This window comes from Corylus avellana, chromosome ca3, assembly GCF_901000735.1.
Source record: "Corylus avellana chromosome ca3, CavTom2PMs-1.0".
NCBI lineage: Eukaryota > Viridiplantae > Streptophyta > Magnoliopsida > Fagales > Betulaceae > Corylus > Corylus avellana.
The window spans coordinates 3,215,370-3,231,282 of NC_081543.1; the positions used below are offsets into that span (position 1 = coordinate 3,215,370).

A 15,913-nucleotide genomic window follows, 5' to 3' on the forward strand; every position below is an offset into this window, starting at 1 on the left:
TTCAAACCAACTAAAAAAAAAGAAGAAAAAAAACTGCTTAATATTCGCGCTGGGTCGGGGCTACCGTAATTCTAAAAAAGGTTGTTGTTCAGTTGTCAACATCGGGAGCCAAACAAACTCGAATCACTTTGTGGCATCCGTCGACATGATCGCCTCGAAGTTTTGCACAAGCTCATAAAATTTCATACCAAATGATGGGTGTCCATCACCCTAACAGAACATTGGAAGTAGTCGCTGTCACCTCCCAAGTGTCGTTAGGGTTGGTCTTGTCCAATTACAATGATAACATGTGTTGTCACCAAACAAAAGAATATGAATAATCACTCAATTCTAATTTCTTATATTTTCAGTAATACTCATTTCTATTCCTGAAGAAATAATCATTCCGTTTACAGAGCGTTACTGTAAGACAGAAGGAATAATACATGACTTTTACACAAAATATGTTGGAACCAAGAGACTAGGCGCCAATAAAAAAAAAGGGGGGGGGGGTGGGGCGCAAAAGGGAAATTGTAGCAGGAGAATATATAGTTCTTGAAGAGGCTTGGTAACCAGAGATAAAAACTGACATAATCCTCACATAGTGAAGGAGAATGCATGCACAATCCACAAGCAAAAGATTTACACAAGCCTCAATTATCCAAATTGATGTTGCAAGCATGATATATACCATTATAAAACAAAAGGGTTTGGATCCATACATGTAACAACTCTGATGGAAGAAACAATAATGATACAAACTAAATAGTTTATGAAGAGTTCATAAAAAGCTCTCTGATTCTCCACATTTTGGGGTATATGCTCGTCAGCCATGAATATCTTGGTCTCTCCTTTTCTGCCTTCCTTGCATCACCAATAGTCCCCCAGCATGCACCCCAACAGCTAACCTGTTTTAGTTTTCAATCAATTGCCAAGTGGGTGCCTGATATGACAATTTAAATCACTATTTCCATTTTCTGCCATCCCAGTTACTGTTTATGTTGACTCTCTTTCCCCACTACATCAAAGTCGATAGGTTGCTTTCAAGGTGACAAGTTGCTGGAGACGTGCTATTTTCACCTGCACACTTGCACAGCATTGAGTCAGGATTTCTTACTTTTTTTTTTTTTTTTATTGGTTCAATAAAATTACTTTATTCAACAAGAACTGGATACATAAGAGTGATCAAAACAGGGATTATATAATAATGAAAAAAGGATGAGATGCTTATCTTCAGAAAATGTTTTGCCTCAGTAAGTATGCAAATGTGCAGACAGACCAGAAAGTAGCACAACTCTATAATCTTTCATAATTTTTGAAAATTGACATTAAGCATCCATTACTTCTTCTTTTTTGAGCATTCTTGAATTACAAGAAGTGTGTTCAAGGGCATATATTTGTCTAGCAAATAGAGCCACAAAAAGTGAGAACATTAATGAAATGAAACAAACAGTCATCAGCGTAATTGAGACAACACCATTTGATTTGTCTCATGCCATGAAAGTTTTAGAAAGTTTTAGATGTCCCTATCCGAACCAAACCAAGGCAGTTTTCAGATAAAGATTTGTTGAGTACAAGAGGCAATAGCCACAACTGTTGCTTCATCTCAGTATAAAGTGCCAAAAGGAGAAGGCGTTTAGACATTATCAAACTACTCATGGAATTCCAGAGGATGCAACAAATGTCAAAAAACTTTGCTGCATATATTTCAATAGTAAGAAGGATAAAACTGCAAAGATGATAATAATCCAAATTAGTATTTTTGGTTCTTTAACCAATCATCACACTGTTAACGTGGAGCATCTATATTATTCGAGTTAACTGAGAACAGAGCAGGTTGATTTAAATGATTCAGTATTGTTTAGACATCATCAAACTACTGATGAAATTCCAGAGGATGCAACAAATGTCAGAAAACATTAATTGTTAAGGAAAGAGAGCACTTATTACCACAACAAAAGAAGGTAGAAAGACCAAGAGCTTCATGAAGAAAAGAAACATATGTACATCCTAAGCAGAAAAGAAACTGCAACCAAAAAGATAATAGTTTTAAACATTTAAATATTCATTAACTTGGTTTAAGAACTGCCAGTTCAGTATGCTACACCTTTTCCATTATAGTGAAGTTTTACGTTTGTTGTTTATTTTTTCATTAACACAATAACTCTGAGCAAAGAACTTCTATGAACGCATAAGAAAATATCTTCAAACTTTTAGTAATTCAAACTTGTGAGAGGGACTGAAAAGAGCCTAAATCAATTTGTGAATGTATGCTCAGAGAAATTCATGCTACTTTCTGGCTCTTCTCCAGTACATGATGCATCCAGTACCTTTACCACCAACTGGATTTTAGCCAATAGCAAAACTACACATAATTTTCGAAAAATTCCCATTCAGTACAAATAGCCCTAATATTAATGTCATTATAAATTCTGGATAAAGAAGCCGCATTTCCTCCGACTTCCTATCCCATCTCCTATAACTCTCACTAATTTCCTAAACTTGCCTTGCACTACATGCTCTATTTTGTTTTGCAGTGAGAGAGCTATTTAAAGAATCTTGAATCATAAGTGAACAAATTATGAGAAGTGAGCACAAATAATTAGGATTAAACAGCATTTACCATAAAAAAGATTAGGATGATAATCCTGCATCATTCTCGTCAATGGGCGATGTCACAAGGTGCCGAAGCTTCCGCAGATTTCGCGATATCTCTAACAAAAGTGTTGTTCCTTCACTATGTTTCTCGAGTGTCAGTGTCTGAGCAGCATGGTCTAAGAATCCATTGTCTGCCTCAAGGGCCTTCACCCTCTTACTAAGATGAGACAATTCTCTTGTTAGTACAGGCTTCCTTGACTTTTCTGCAACATGAGAAAGACTAATTGATCCTTTGATCGATACTGGTATTGGAAATGCAAAAGAATCATTATAGACATGCTGATATTGTACTTATGTAGATTTTTCAGTATGTATTCTATCTGCTAATCATCTATAAGCTTAAAACACAATCATAGTATACATGCATGGATATATGTGTATGTATATTACCTAACTCATCATTTATATGCTCAACACTGTCGAAGCTAGACAACGAGGAATAAACTCCATTATCCAATACCAATTGATTTCTCTTGTCCAGTTTTTTAAACCGTCCCAGAATAGGGCTTTCCTCCACTTTAAAACCTTTCAATGATTCACTTAGAGTACCCCCTCCATTTGCCTCCTTTGATGACACGGCTTGGTAATTATTGAGTGCAGTTTCTCCATTAATCTCCACTTCATTAACACTAGCACGAGAACCACCACTTTCAGATTTTGCACTCAGAGGTGAGGAAGATTGTGCTTTATAGTCGCAGTAATCCTCCCCAGCCTCCATTTCGCATTGCTTGAAATCATCATCTTCCCTTGAGCATCCATATTTTCCTCTATATGCCTCAAGTTCAGCCTCTATAACTTTGAAATCTTCCTCTCTCTTGGCAAGCAAGTCATTTGTTGCTTGTAGGGCTTCTTCATCATACTCTGCCTGCTCCTCCATCATTCTCTGATACTGCAAGGCCTCCATCTGAACAGCTGCCTTTTCTGCTTGTAACCGGGTGATCATTGCCATTGCATTGTTAGCTGCAATAGCCGAAGCACTTCTTTCTTCATCGAGTTCCATGTATAAAGCCATCAGCGATTTGCGATCCAACCGAACCTGTCTCTTCAAATGATGCAAAATGGAATCACTATCAGCTTCATTTGTCAAATTCTCTTCAATAGACTCTGATGCAGACACTGTTTTTTCAAGTGGGGATTTCCTTGTAATCCTACCACCCCCCCACCTAGGACTGTTGGAAGCTGAATCTGTTAGTGGGATTCCAAAGAACCTGTTCCCTCTACCAAAGTTAGGACTGTTGGTCTTAGAGGCATCTTCATTCAACTCCTCAGCTCCGGTCAATAATGGCACTGTAGCAGCTTTAACATCTTCCCTAACTGGAATTACAAAAAATTCAGACACTAAATTAAATTAATGACCTTTTGGATCTCTTCTTACAGTGGGACATTATGAAAAATTAAACAACAAAGCAAAAGCAAGAATGAATTATTGAAAGCAATTGATCATATTTCGATGCCAATAAATGATTTGAGTAAATCAAGAAAAGAATTAAGACAAATTGAGATCCTAAACTCACATGGAGTATCAGGATTAAGTGCATTCAAGCCATCCTCATCCTCCGGAGGCGAATTGTTCTCCGAAATAAATTTGAGTTCCGTGTATCGGATGTGGGCCAAATCCGAATTGCGAGATTCCTCATTTCTCAATGCCAAAAAGGGTGTTCGTGGTGAAGAAGCAGGAGCCAGTGAATACGCACTAGCGCCTTTTCCCTTTGAGTATGATGATTTCACCTTCAATGGCTCTCCACAGCAGGAGCAACAATATTTGCTACTCTTCTCAACCTGCACAAAATCATCCTTCCTTCCTGCGGGCAAACTCAGATGAATGTGGCTATCATCCTCAACAAAGCACTCAAGATCCTTATGCAGAATCCCAACCAGAGCCTTATACGTGTTACAATCAGATTCTTTCTCTGTCGCAAACGAAAGGAGGCACGCTTCACACATGTTTCTTATGTCCGACATTTTCTTGTGGTTGTGGCAATATGCCAGAGACGAAACTTCCTTCTTGTGAGCTTCGCACACCGAATCATTGTAGTAGAAATCGGGGTTCCTGTGGACGAGTACATGGTCGATTCTGGTGCAAAGCAAGCAAGGGACTCGCAATTCGAAGAACCTGGCGTATTCATTGGCGACAAACGCAAGAAACCCATCAATGAAAAGCAGAATTATTAACACCCATTCGAGAATTGCGTAGACCAAGAAATGTGGGAACTTTCCCAGCTCTTGTTCCACATAACGTGGAAACGACCGCTTAGCCATGTTTTTCTTGATCCAGAAACAGGAATTATCTTAAATCCTTTTTATCTATGTTGTCGTGATTCGATCAGAGAGGCTGGTGAGATCGGTGGAAGATCATGACCTTGGTGCGACGAAGCGACCGACCCAGATCATGACCTTTCTTTCTTTCTTTCTGTGCTTTGATGTCCGAGGAAGGATGTTTGGTTTTCTTCCTTTGCCCATAAATAGAAATGCGCTTTGAGGATATTGAGGTTGTCAGTCGGACCGTGGAGCTGAAATAACGGTCTATCGTGCACTTCTCCAACCAACCGGCCAACCGTGGAACGACATCGTTCCTTGACAAGATTTTTGCGCGGGAAAAGTGGGCTAGATTTGGTGGTTATTATCTCATTAACACTGATAATTGGCGTTCGTACAGAAATTACATTGAAATTCGGTTTTTTTTTTTTTTTCTTTAATATATACTTGAAGGAAAAATGTATTAGTGTTGGATTTGGTTGTTATATGACATATCAATCTCATTTATGGCTTCTTGTCAGCTAATTTTTTTCAAACGTCATCCAGCCCAAAAAAAAGGAACCGTGCTCCCTAACGTGACAGTGTGACATCTAACCTCCCAAAATTATTAGCCCAGCTTCCGTGAGTAGCTGACCACCCCCAATTGAACCTTCGAGAGCGGTTGCAACCACCCCCAACATTCGCTTTGGTGATCGCAGCCACCAAATTGGGTGGCGGTTGGGGGTGACCGCGCCAACTAGAAAATGGGGAACAAATTTCAATTTTTTGTCTGACATTGCACTGCAACGTTAGGGAATAAAGAAGAGGAAATGACAAACACGGCTTTCAAAAATCATTCCCGCTATGGTTACTTTAGTATGGGATACCGAAATACCACCGATTCTGCCAAACTAAAAATAGGCTCAAGCAAATAATCATAGCAAAAGACATCTCCATAAATTTCATCGCCATTAATATAATAGATGAGAATAATCCACAGGATTGACATTTCATTCAAATACAAGAGTCAAAGAGTCTCTGATGTCTATTGAAACCATATAAAACTGGCTTCTGCTGTGCCCATCTCTTGCGTGGTTGGGGAACTTAATTAGCTTAGTGACCAACAAGGAGATCCTAAAAGATTATACTTGGGTATCATCACTAGATTAAGAGCTAGCTTGTAGAGAAAACATTTGCAGACATGTAAGGTGATATGCATCCCTGGACCTGAAAACAAGTCAATAATTTTAATAAGATCTACAGCAGTAATCAATAAATAAGGATCTGTTTGTCATGACAGAAATAAAATGAATGATAAAGAGAGCTTAAATGTTGTTGGATAAATTGTGAATGAATAAAAGGCAGTATATCACAGCATATTGATCATCCCAATTTCATGCAATGCTCAAGAGCTAAAGGAGGCACAGATGGCCCATCTTTGGTTTAGAGAGCTGTAAGGAAAAATGATGTGGAAAAAGGGATAATCTAGCCAAACCCAACTGGTTGAGATTTAAGGCTTCATCAAGTTGGGGTGAAAGAAAATTAAAAATTATCCAAACTTTTCTCACACTTAAATACATGAAGACAGGAATCAAGCAAGAGACTGTACAGAGATATTCCTGTAAAGGATCGTCAGAAAAGACATGTTTTCTTTTCCAAAAATATACCCCACAGGAGGATGAACTGTTACCTGCAACAAGCAAGTAGGAATTTGGATAAACCCCTGCAGAAAAATATCAACCTTTTCGAGAGTGCTCTGAGGGACAGGTGTGATCACATATAGCAAACCTTTAAAAGTGTCAATGCCTCTCACTATCCCTGGTTCAAACAAGAATCAAGTTCATGGGGTTGTCAGGGTAATCAAATCCAAGAATAAAATTGAACATGGAAATGGAAATATGAAAATAAGACATAAAATGGTTTATGAAAACATTTCCTATAGAGAGAAGGAAATATGATAATAGGACATAAATGGTTTATGAGAATTCCGAGAGAGAAAGGAACTACAATCTGCTATCTTGATAATGTACTGAAACATTTACTACCATCCCAAAACTTAATAAAGCTTACAACAGAAGTAAAAACCTGCTCCAATCAGAATATCATTTATATTGCATTTTTTCTTTCCCGTACTGACTCTAATGGATGAAGCAGTACGTAATGCTTTGCAGGAAATTCTTGCAATAGGATGGTGCTAACCAAAGGATAAGAATATCCTTGATTTTATCTTCCAAAGAAGTCTGCCACTGGCAATATCAACCATGAAAATTATTGATTGGTTGATTGAGAGAGAGAGAGAGAGGATCACGAGAGCTTCTAGCACATTAGCATTGTAAATACACTCTCTAGTATGCTAAAACATAAATATTTCTATCAACATCTTTATAGATGACAATTAGAAATATCTCTTATTTGTAATTCCTAATATGAACCTGCTCAAATGGTACTTCCTTTGTAGCAAGATGGAGGGTGAGGTCGTAGGTTCAAGTTCCACCAGGTGCATGTGTAACTTACTACAATCCTACAATTCGACCACAAATAGGCAGCCATCCATTGGAGAAAATAATTCTAACTCATTTATATACTCAAAATTTATACTCTAGCACTCCAGGCCAGCGTTACAATGGACACAATTGTGAGTAATTAAAAATACTAAACAGCTATACAAACGAGAGAAAGCAAATAATAACCGATTGAGTAAGGTGACACAACAAAGTAAAAGTGACCTACCAAGACCAACACACAAGGGCAACTTTTCAGGGTCTTCAGAGCCAACCGCCAAGCCAACAATGGTTGCATTCAAACTGAAAAATAGCTCAGAACTTGGGACCTAGCATCAGAAATTTGAAATATCTATAAGAACCTGAAATAATTTAACAAATACATGAATACATTCGTGGATCACAAAAAAGTTAAAAGCAATGTTTCAGAGATATTCTAATGAAGCAAACTATCTTCTTTGAATTCTATCTTAATATTTTCCGAGACAATTCTTTACTGCAGAGGAAAGGAATATAACAATTAAAATGGCAGTTACACAAGATGTACCGAAAAGTAAAATTACTAAAATTACACTACAGCAATTCAATCAACATCTCGAACCGACCTGGCAATGGAGATGTCTGATCTTGATACTTGACACTGGAAGTTCATAAGGAGAGTGAGAGGCAAGTGCATGCGCAAGTTCTTTGATAGTGGTGATATTCAGGTTACTAGGAAAGCACTGCCTGAAATATGCCATTATACGCAAATCGCGTAAAAGCCGTGCATCCTTTTGCACTAGCACCCTGGAAAGCAAAATGGAGATAAGATCTAAGGAAGAAAAGCTGCAACTCCAGCAAAATTCATGTCTTCTAGCAATAAATACACCACTCATCAAGGCAACAAAATGTATAAAATTGAAGTACATTGATAGCCGACCTCAATTACTTTGTTTAGGAGAAGAATCAATATGAGTTAGTATTAATTAACAAGAATTCCTTACATACAAGATCCAAGAAAAAACCTAGTATAAATGTAACATTCAACCAGCCAAATAAACCCTAAATTATTTTTATCTTAGTATGGTAATTTGGCACTTGCATCTGAACTACTGCGGTCACTATAACCCACTTTTCTTTTTTTTTATCATGAAAGGTTTTCGTTTATATCGAATTGGGCTCCAGACAAGGACAAGAAGGTCAGAACACCAAATGATCCTCATGTATGAAGAATGAAGGCCAACATACAGTGAAGCAATTCATGATTTACAATTTGTACATAAGAAATTCCATTCACAATGTAACATTTTTTATATAAATTTGGAGACAGCTAAGAACTTACGATCTGTTATAAGAATCCTGACGAGCTGAATTGATTTCAATTAGATTAATCATCCCATCACAATCCTCATCTAACCAGAATGCCCCAGCTGGTAGATTCTTACTCTCAGCAGATATGTTTATTTTAACTACATGGGTGGGAGCAATGTATTTCAACATATCCACCAATATGTCATAACCAACACCTGCCACACAAGAGGAATGAGGAGCAAATAGTGTTGTTAGTGTAATAAAGAAGTAATGTAACATTAGAGGAAATATTTTCATATCATAAATCAAAAGAAGAAGAAATTAAGCATTCGAATAAGCCTACCTTTCACCCAGCCAGGAGTATTTACGACAAGAGGCAATTCAGTCTTAGTAGGGTTTTCGTTCTTGTTGGACAAACAATAATCCTTTCGATAGTAATCACATAGGGTAAATACAGCATTTGAGTATGCCGTTGGATCCCTTTTTGAAGAGACATCACCAAAGAAAAAGCATCTGAGAGGAAGTAAATAGTATGTCAATATATGTATTTTTTACTATAGAGTGTAGAAGTCAGGGAGAATGGCCTCTTACAACATAAGGAACGACTTAAAAAGAGAGATGGAAGAAAGCCAATGAGGTCTAGCTCATATCGCGCTTCATCCCGTTGTAAGCACAAGATGGAATGTAAGGTCGTGGGTTCAAAACTCACTAGGTGTAAGCATAATTTACCAATAAAAAAAAAGGGGGAGAGAGAGAGAGAGAGAGAGAGGTGCACCGCATAGAAATAGAACAGTTCATCAATATTACTTAATAGTAAATCCTTAGGGACTGATTACATTTTAACATTTCATATGAGATTGCCTTTGACAGACTGAGCTCATGTGTTAGGTCACAACTAATGTTTGACGCAAATTCATAAAGTGGCAAGATCCCTTCTAAAATTCTGCAAAACAAAATTTCCAGCTTTATACTAATTGTGGGGATCCAAATTCTAATTCATACATTCTTCATACTATTGGAAGCTCCATACAGAGTTTCCACTTCTTCCATGACTGGAGTTTTTACTAAAACCAAACTGTAAGCTTAGAGTTCCCACATTGAACCAACAGTTCCTTAAAATTCCCTCAAACTCCCACAAATAATTCTACATTCTATAACATTTTCATAAGACCAGGAATGAGGCAAATCAATCTTCATGTTGATCACATTTTTTCCATGATTTATCACTTAATTAGCTTCAATATAATATCAACAACAAGAAAACAAGAAGAATAAAATTATATAAGTTAACCAAAAAAAAAAAAAACATTATTATAATATAATCATAATAATGGTAATCGATAATGCAAGGGTTATGGCCAAGAAGGCCTATTGACAGGACCATGAAAAATCCATCATTACAATGATTAACCTTTCACAGTCTGAGAGACAAGCAGCAGACTTAACCCTGCTCCTCGTCAAAGACCAAACATTCCAGTCAGTCTTATTTCGCAAATAACTATTCAACACATATTTTGAATAACAAATAGTAAACTCTATACCATATCACGTATAAATTATTGATCCACTAGGAACTTGCAGTTTTTGAATTTAAAAATGAAGTTTACAACTAGTGAGACGAGGTTCAACAGTTCATACCTCTCTGGTGTCTTCAGACATGGGATCGTCAAATCTATTTCAACAAAATGAAAAAGAAATCTGGATAAGTAATTAAACAAAGAACAAAGACTAAGACTCCTGTGAAATTTTAGAAATACAATGAATTGACAAGATTTTAAGAAAGCTAAAACCATAAGTAATTACCTGGAGTTAGTTTGTCAACTAGAGTGAGGGATACAAAACCAGGAGGAGTAAACTCGGGCTGACCAACATCTGTATCCAAATAAGCTACTTTCTTATACCTATAAACAGAAGTAAAATAAAATTTAAAGGGAAGAAAAACTAGAGGCAAGAAGATGGAAATATCAGCAAAGAAGGCAGGATGAAGCTAGCAAAATTATCCACCAAACACTCCCCCCTCCATTCACAAATAAAATGAAAAAGCAAAGAAAACATATAAATCAATGCTGAATATTATAAAGCCAATTTCATACTTCAAATGGAAGAAATAGCAACTGGAATATATTTCAAACTCAATGCAAGCTATGGAGGTGACGGAGGACATACTTTATATAAAGATGAAAGTGAAGTATAACTTTAATAAACCCAAATAGATATACAAATGAGGATCATAATAGCCACAGTTCAAATAAGTGCAAGGAAATCTTACAATTAAATAAATTAACTGAAAGCAATTAAACAAACCACTAATGAACACAGCTGAACATAGAAATATCAGACTTATGATGTAGTAAATGGAGAGCATTCCACACAAAATTTCAGTGTAAATCACAGAACTCAACCGTACCAGATTTTAAATCAAATTAACCTAGTAAAAAAAAAATCAAATTAACAAAAACACATTACACAATAATAGCACAACTTCAATTCAGCTTTACTCCATTGACATATTAACATTCCCAGCCGTAGAATCCTAAATTGGAAACACACCCATGAAAATAAAATAGAAAAAAAAAATTGTAAATATAAGTTCACTTAAATTGAATCCATACATACTCAAAGAAACCCATTCAACAAATAAGCTGTAAAAGCAAATAAAACCAACAATTACAACAAAAATTAACTAGGGAGAGAGATAGAGAGCATCGACCTCTCTAGAAGGACATTGAGGAGGTAGCGGGAGAAGGTGGTTTTGCCAGAGTTTTTGGCGCCGCAGATAAGAGCAATTGGAGGCGGCGAAGTGAGCGAGTCGTATGCTATCGAGTCTGCGGCCTCGGACCACTCCTCGGGTATGTAGATGCTCGGCGATGGGCTTTCTGGTTCTAAAAGCGCAGCCATAGCTTAACTCACTTCTCTGTTTCTCTTTCCCTCTGGTCCGCTTTGTTAGCTCTCTTTCTCTCTTTGTCGCGTCTAGCCAAGCCGCTACGCGAGAATATTTTCAGTGATCAAAAGGCAAAAAGCCTTCAACTTCAAAAAGTACAAAGGCCCAACTCTCGCCCCTCGAGTTCAAGAAACAGTCAGTGCCGTACGCACTCACAAATGACTGTACGGTACGGACAAGTGACAGGGTCTTCGTGGAGGCAACGGAGGGCGACGAGACTGGTAGGCTGTACGGTGATAATATGGACAAGGAGACCCACCGGCGGCGAAAGGAAAAGGAGGAGGAGAGCTAGTACAGCGTTTTCCGCTGTCTGATTTCCGATATTTTCTTTTCTGAAGGAGAGCAGCGAGGACGTGCTTCGCGGCTTCACCGGATAGCCGAGCCGCTACGCGAGGTGGTTGTGTTTGAATGGAAAGGGACACATTGATTCTGTGAAGAAGGAGAAGGTTATGTCTGGGTTGCCGCCCAACTTTCAGATTCGTCAGGTACGACGACGTACGAGCTTGGCTCACCTCCTGCAAACAAGATAAACGGCGGAGATTATTATAATACATGGGGGGGCTGTGTTATTTTTACACATAAAAATCTCTAATAATTTATAAATTTTTTTCATTATAAGCAAACCAAACTCGTTATATACCCCTCCTTTCAGCTGATTCGTGTTTTCTCACGACAATAGCATGTGTTTTCATAAGCATGTAATCCATGCAACACACGAATTCCATTTTATCATATTTATGTTTATATTTTAATTAGAGATTTATTTGTAAAAAAATTGTTCACATTTTTTTTAGCAAAATTATGTTTTCCCATGGCTTTTCAAACAGACAAATTACACGAAATATTGCGACTTATATTTTATAGAAATAAGTAAATTTAGGGGAAATTTCAGAAAACTCTCCTGAACTTTCAGCCAATTTGAAAAATTCTCCCTGAATTTTCAAAACTCTCATTTAGGCTCCCTGAACTTTGATTTTCTCTCACTTTGGACCCTTTTAACATTAAATTACGTCGTTTTGTATCCTAAAATTAAACACCTACCCAGCCCAAAAACGACGTAGTTTAATGTTAAAAGGGTCCAAAGTGAGAGAAAACCAAAATTCAGGGGGCCTAAATAAGAGTTTTGGAAATTCAGGGGAGATTTTTTAAATTGACTGGAAGTTCAGGGGAGCTTTCTGAAGTTTTCCCGTAAATTTATTTAATTAATTAATATTTTAATACTCTTTAATTGAAATCGGGTGAATGGTTGAATCAAGGTTTCACACCTGCCTCTCGAAGTTCCAGTACCAAGTGACATTTAATGCTACTTGAATCATGCACACCTCTAAGCCGTGTCTCTATTTTAATACTCTTTTCTTTAATTGGTATTTGTATGCCACTTGTGTCGTCACATACGAATACTACGTGTACTAAAAAAATAAAAAATACATATGAAAGTATTCACACATTAACATTTTAACTCCCAAAATTTTGAAAGAGACATATAACCCCCTAAAGTTTCACACCTTAGCAAAACAGTACATCCGTTTATTTTTGCAGTTAGTTTGGATGGAAAAAATTTTCTATGCCCAAAATACCCTCAATGTATTTCACTTTCCCTCTCTTTCTCTCTCTCCCCCTCTCTCGGCCAGCCACGACCACCAACACAGCACAGCACTCATTCTCCTCCTTGGCGAACCAGAGAACCAGAGAGTGAGAACGAAAATGGGTTTTATTGCACAGCACAACACAGCAACGTCAAACAAAAATATCCCAAACAGCACAGCAACATCATGGGTTTTATTGCAGAAGAACAAAAATGGGTTTTATTGCACAGCACAGCAACATCGAAGCACGCCGTGTACTGTGAATCACGGCTCTCAAACAAAACACAGCACAACAACATCAAACAAAAATATCCCAAAATCAAGCCTCAGCCATTTCCGTCCACCACATCCACCCACAAAATTCACAAACAAATAAATGAACAAAAAGTTTAATCAAATCAAAAGAAAGATAACTGCTGGGCATCGAACTTTGATGGGTTTTACTCAACAAAAAGTATAATCAAATGAGACACAAGACCTTCTGGGCATCGAACTTTGATGGGTTTTATTCAGAAAAAAATCCAGCAACATCAAATAAATCAAATCCAGACCCACCAAACCCCAAAAACCAAAAGAAAGATTACGGACCTTCTGGGCATCGCTGGGAACGCCATAAGGAGGTGGTCGTCGGCGACGGTGACAGTGGGGAGAGGAGAGGACGCATAGTGCAGCCGGGGTGCAGAGAAAATGGGTTTGGGAGGAAAAATGCGAACCGTTATGGTGGAAGCTGATGGACGGGTTCGTCGGCGGAGCTGGTTCTGTGCCGTGCCGGCCGCGGTGGGTGGGTCTCCAGTGCGTTAGGTGCGGTGGTCGGCGGAGGGCGTCGTGGCTGGAGGTCGTGGCTGGCCGAGAGGGGGGGAGCGTTTGGGGAGAGAAAAAAAAAAAAAAAAGGAAAAGTGAAATATATTGAGGGTATTTTGGGAGGAAAATTTTTTCCATCCAAACGAACTGCAAAAATAAACGGATGTACTGTTTTGCTAATGTGTGAAACTTAGGGGGGTCATATGTCTCTTTTTTAATTTTGGGGGTTAAAATGCCAATGTGTAGGTATTTTAGGAAGGTTATATGTATTTTTTCCAAAAAAAAATAATAAATAAATAAACTAAGCCCTTAAAAAAAATTTAAATTATGAGGTGGCTTCGGCCACCTCCTGCAGCTAGTCTGGGGATGGCCAAACTAACTCTGATGGCCAAAAAAGGGTGGCTAAAACCACCCCATAACTTTTCAAATGTTTTTTAGGGTTTAGTTTTTTAATTATTATTTTTATGACATGTGGCATTTGTATATGATGACAAGTGTGGCGGTGTGCAACGGAATGTGACAGGGGTATTAAGTTGGTTTTTTTTCATAAGTAATGTACTATCTATGATAGAATTTGAAACTTACGTGAAAAAACAAAAAAACTATGTACTAAAAAGGTAATTAACCCTTTAATTTTAATAGGAGCAAAGCCATTATGGAAGAAGTTTTGGGCAAAATATGTACTTCTTTGAGAATGAAAAATAGAAAGCATTCTATTTTCATCTCTACAAGATTTTCATTTCATGAATAATGTTATACTCACTCCTGTTTATTTACACAATTTTTCCACACTTACATGTGGGTTTTAAAACTATTATTAAATATGAGATTAATATTTATTATATTTTTTATCAAATGATAGTTTTTAAAGCTATTTATGGGTAGGGGTTGACATAGGTCGGATTGGGCCAGGTATTGGGTATTTAAGTACCTGCCTTGTAGGTTGCGAGTATTAAAAATTAGACATGCAACCCTGCTATAATGAACAATATATGCCGAGTCTTAGATTTTTGGGGGCGGGGTGGGTAATGCGGGTTTAGATGGGTTTACATTACCTAGAGAGAGGTGTAGACGATTGGACAAGAGAGAGAGAGAGAGGCGCAAACGAGGGAGGGAGAGAGAGAGAGAGAGGATAGAAGAAAAACATGAAGAAAGAAGAAGAAGAAGCGGCGTGAAAAGAGAATAAGATGACTGATGGGTTATTGTGGGTATTAGGTTTTTAGGTTTATGGTAAAGGGGCGGGGCGGGCGGGTATCCGAGGGGTTTTTTTATAAAAAAAATCAACCCACAACTTGCCACCCCTACCATGTACGGATATTTTAAAAATATAATCCGGATCCATGTTTTTATTAGGAAAAATGGGCGGGGCAGGTTTCACGGGTATTTGCCTACTCCTATTTATGGGTGTGAGGAAATAAGTGTAAAAAAAATGAATACATGTATCATTATTCTTTAATTAAAAATGACGTGACAAATTAATGAAATTCGTCAAGATTTAATATGGAATTTGACAATAGAGACTTGTTATTTTTCATACCATACAGTATTTTCATAACATTTTTATATTATAGTGGCCTTGTTGCAAATCAGTTGTAACCCCAATAATTATTTTTGTATTTTTCCCATAAAATAACATCACATCTTCAGTGAAATTTTGGATGGACATACACTTGACAAGCAGGAGAAATTAAACTCCATTTGTTTCCTTCCCGTTCCGTTTTGGCAGTCACTCAGCCTCTCAGGTCTCGGCCTCGGAGGTCCGTTTTACTGAAAAAAGCTTCAGATTTCAGGCATGTAATGTATAAACAGTAATGTATTTGCCCACTCCTAACCGGTGAATAAAAAAAAAGGACATTAACGTGGATAGAATTCATCATTATTGTGAGAATATAATTAATAAAACAAGTCATAATGAGATTAAT

General features: G+C 37.5%; 2 protein-coding genes across 2 annotated transcripts; both read right to left on the bottom strand.

The window, feature by feature from the left end:
- Positions 1-686: 686 nt before the first annotated feature.
- LOC132176096 (probable myosin-binding protein 5) lies at positions 687-5,034 on the bottom strand. The gene is made up of 4 exons (XM_059588222.1): positions 4,152-5,034; positions 3,028-3,951; positions 2,603-2,840; positions 687-1,059 (listed from the first exon to the last, which is right to left on the bottom strand). The coding sequence occupies exons 1-3, from the start codon at positions 4,894-4,896 to the stop codon at positions 2,614-2,616; spliced, it is 1,896 nt and encodes a 631-aa protein (XP_059444205.1). The 5' UTR covers positions 4,897-5,034; the 3' UTR covers positions 687-1,059; positions 2,603-2,613.
- A 790-nt stretch (positions 5,035-5,824) lies between these two features.
- LOC132175913 (polynucleotide 5'-hydroxyl-kinase NOL9) lies at positions 5,825-14,063 on the bottom strand. Its single transcript, XM_059588004.1, has 10 exons — positions 13,779-14,063; positions 11,374-12,119; positions 10,467-10,564; positions 10,302-10,335; positions 9,007-9,176; positions 8,695-8,878; positions 7,979-8,159; positions 7,603-7,702; positions 6,563-6,690; positions 5,825-6,099 (listed from the first exon to the last, which is right to left on the bottom strand). The coding sequence occupies exons 2-10, from the start codon at positions 11,559-11,561 to the stop codon at positions 6,046-6,048; spliced, it is 1,137 nt and encodes a 378-aa protein (XP_059443987.1). The 5' UTR covers positions 11,562-12,119; positions 13,779-14,063; the 3' UTR covers positions 5,825-6,045.
- Between the last annotated feature and the right edge of the window lie 1,850 nt (positions 14,064-15,913).

What these genes read in the sequence shown, in the direction of transcription:
- LOC132175913 (XM_059588004.1), bottom strand. Translation starts at nt 11,561, where the DNA reads ATGGCTGCGCTTTTAGAACCAGAAAGCCCATCGCCGAGCATCTACATA. An exon ending in CAGGATTCTTATAACAGATC is followed by an intron (nt 8,160 to 8,694) that starts GTAAGTTCTTAG and finishes TTTGCTTTCCAG; the next exon opens with GGTGCTAGTGCAAAAGGATG. An exon ending in GCCCTTGTGTGTTGGTCTTG is followed by an intron (nt 6,691 to 7,602) that starts GTAGGTCACTTT and finishes TGTTTGAACCAG; the next exon opens with GGATAGTGAGAGGCATTGAC.
- LOC132176096 (XM_059588222.1), bottom strand. Translation starts at nt 4,896, where the DNA reads ATGGCTAAGCGGTCGTTTCCACGTTATGTGGAACAAGAGCTGGGAAAG. An exon ending in ACTTAATCCTGATACTCCAT is followed by an intron (nt 3,952 to 4,151) that starts GTGAGTTTAGGA and finishes TTGTAATTCCAG; the next exon opens with TTAGGGAAGATGTTAAAGCT. An exon ending in GCATATAAATGATGAGTTAG is followed by an intron (nt 2,841 to 3,027) that starts GTAATATACATA and finishes CTCATGTTGCAG; the next exon opens with AAAAGTCAAGGAAGCCTGTA.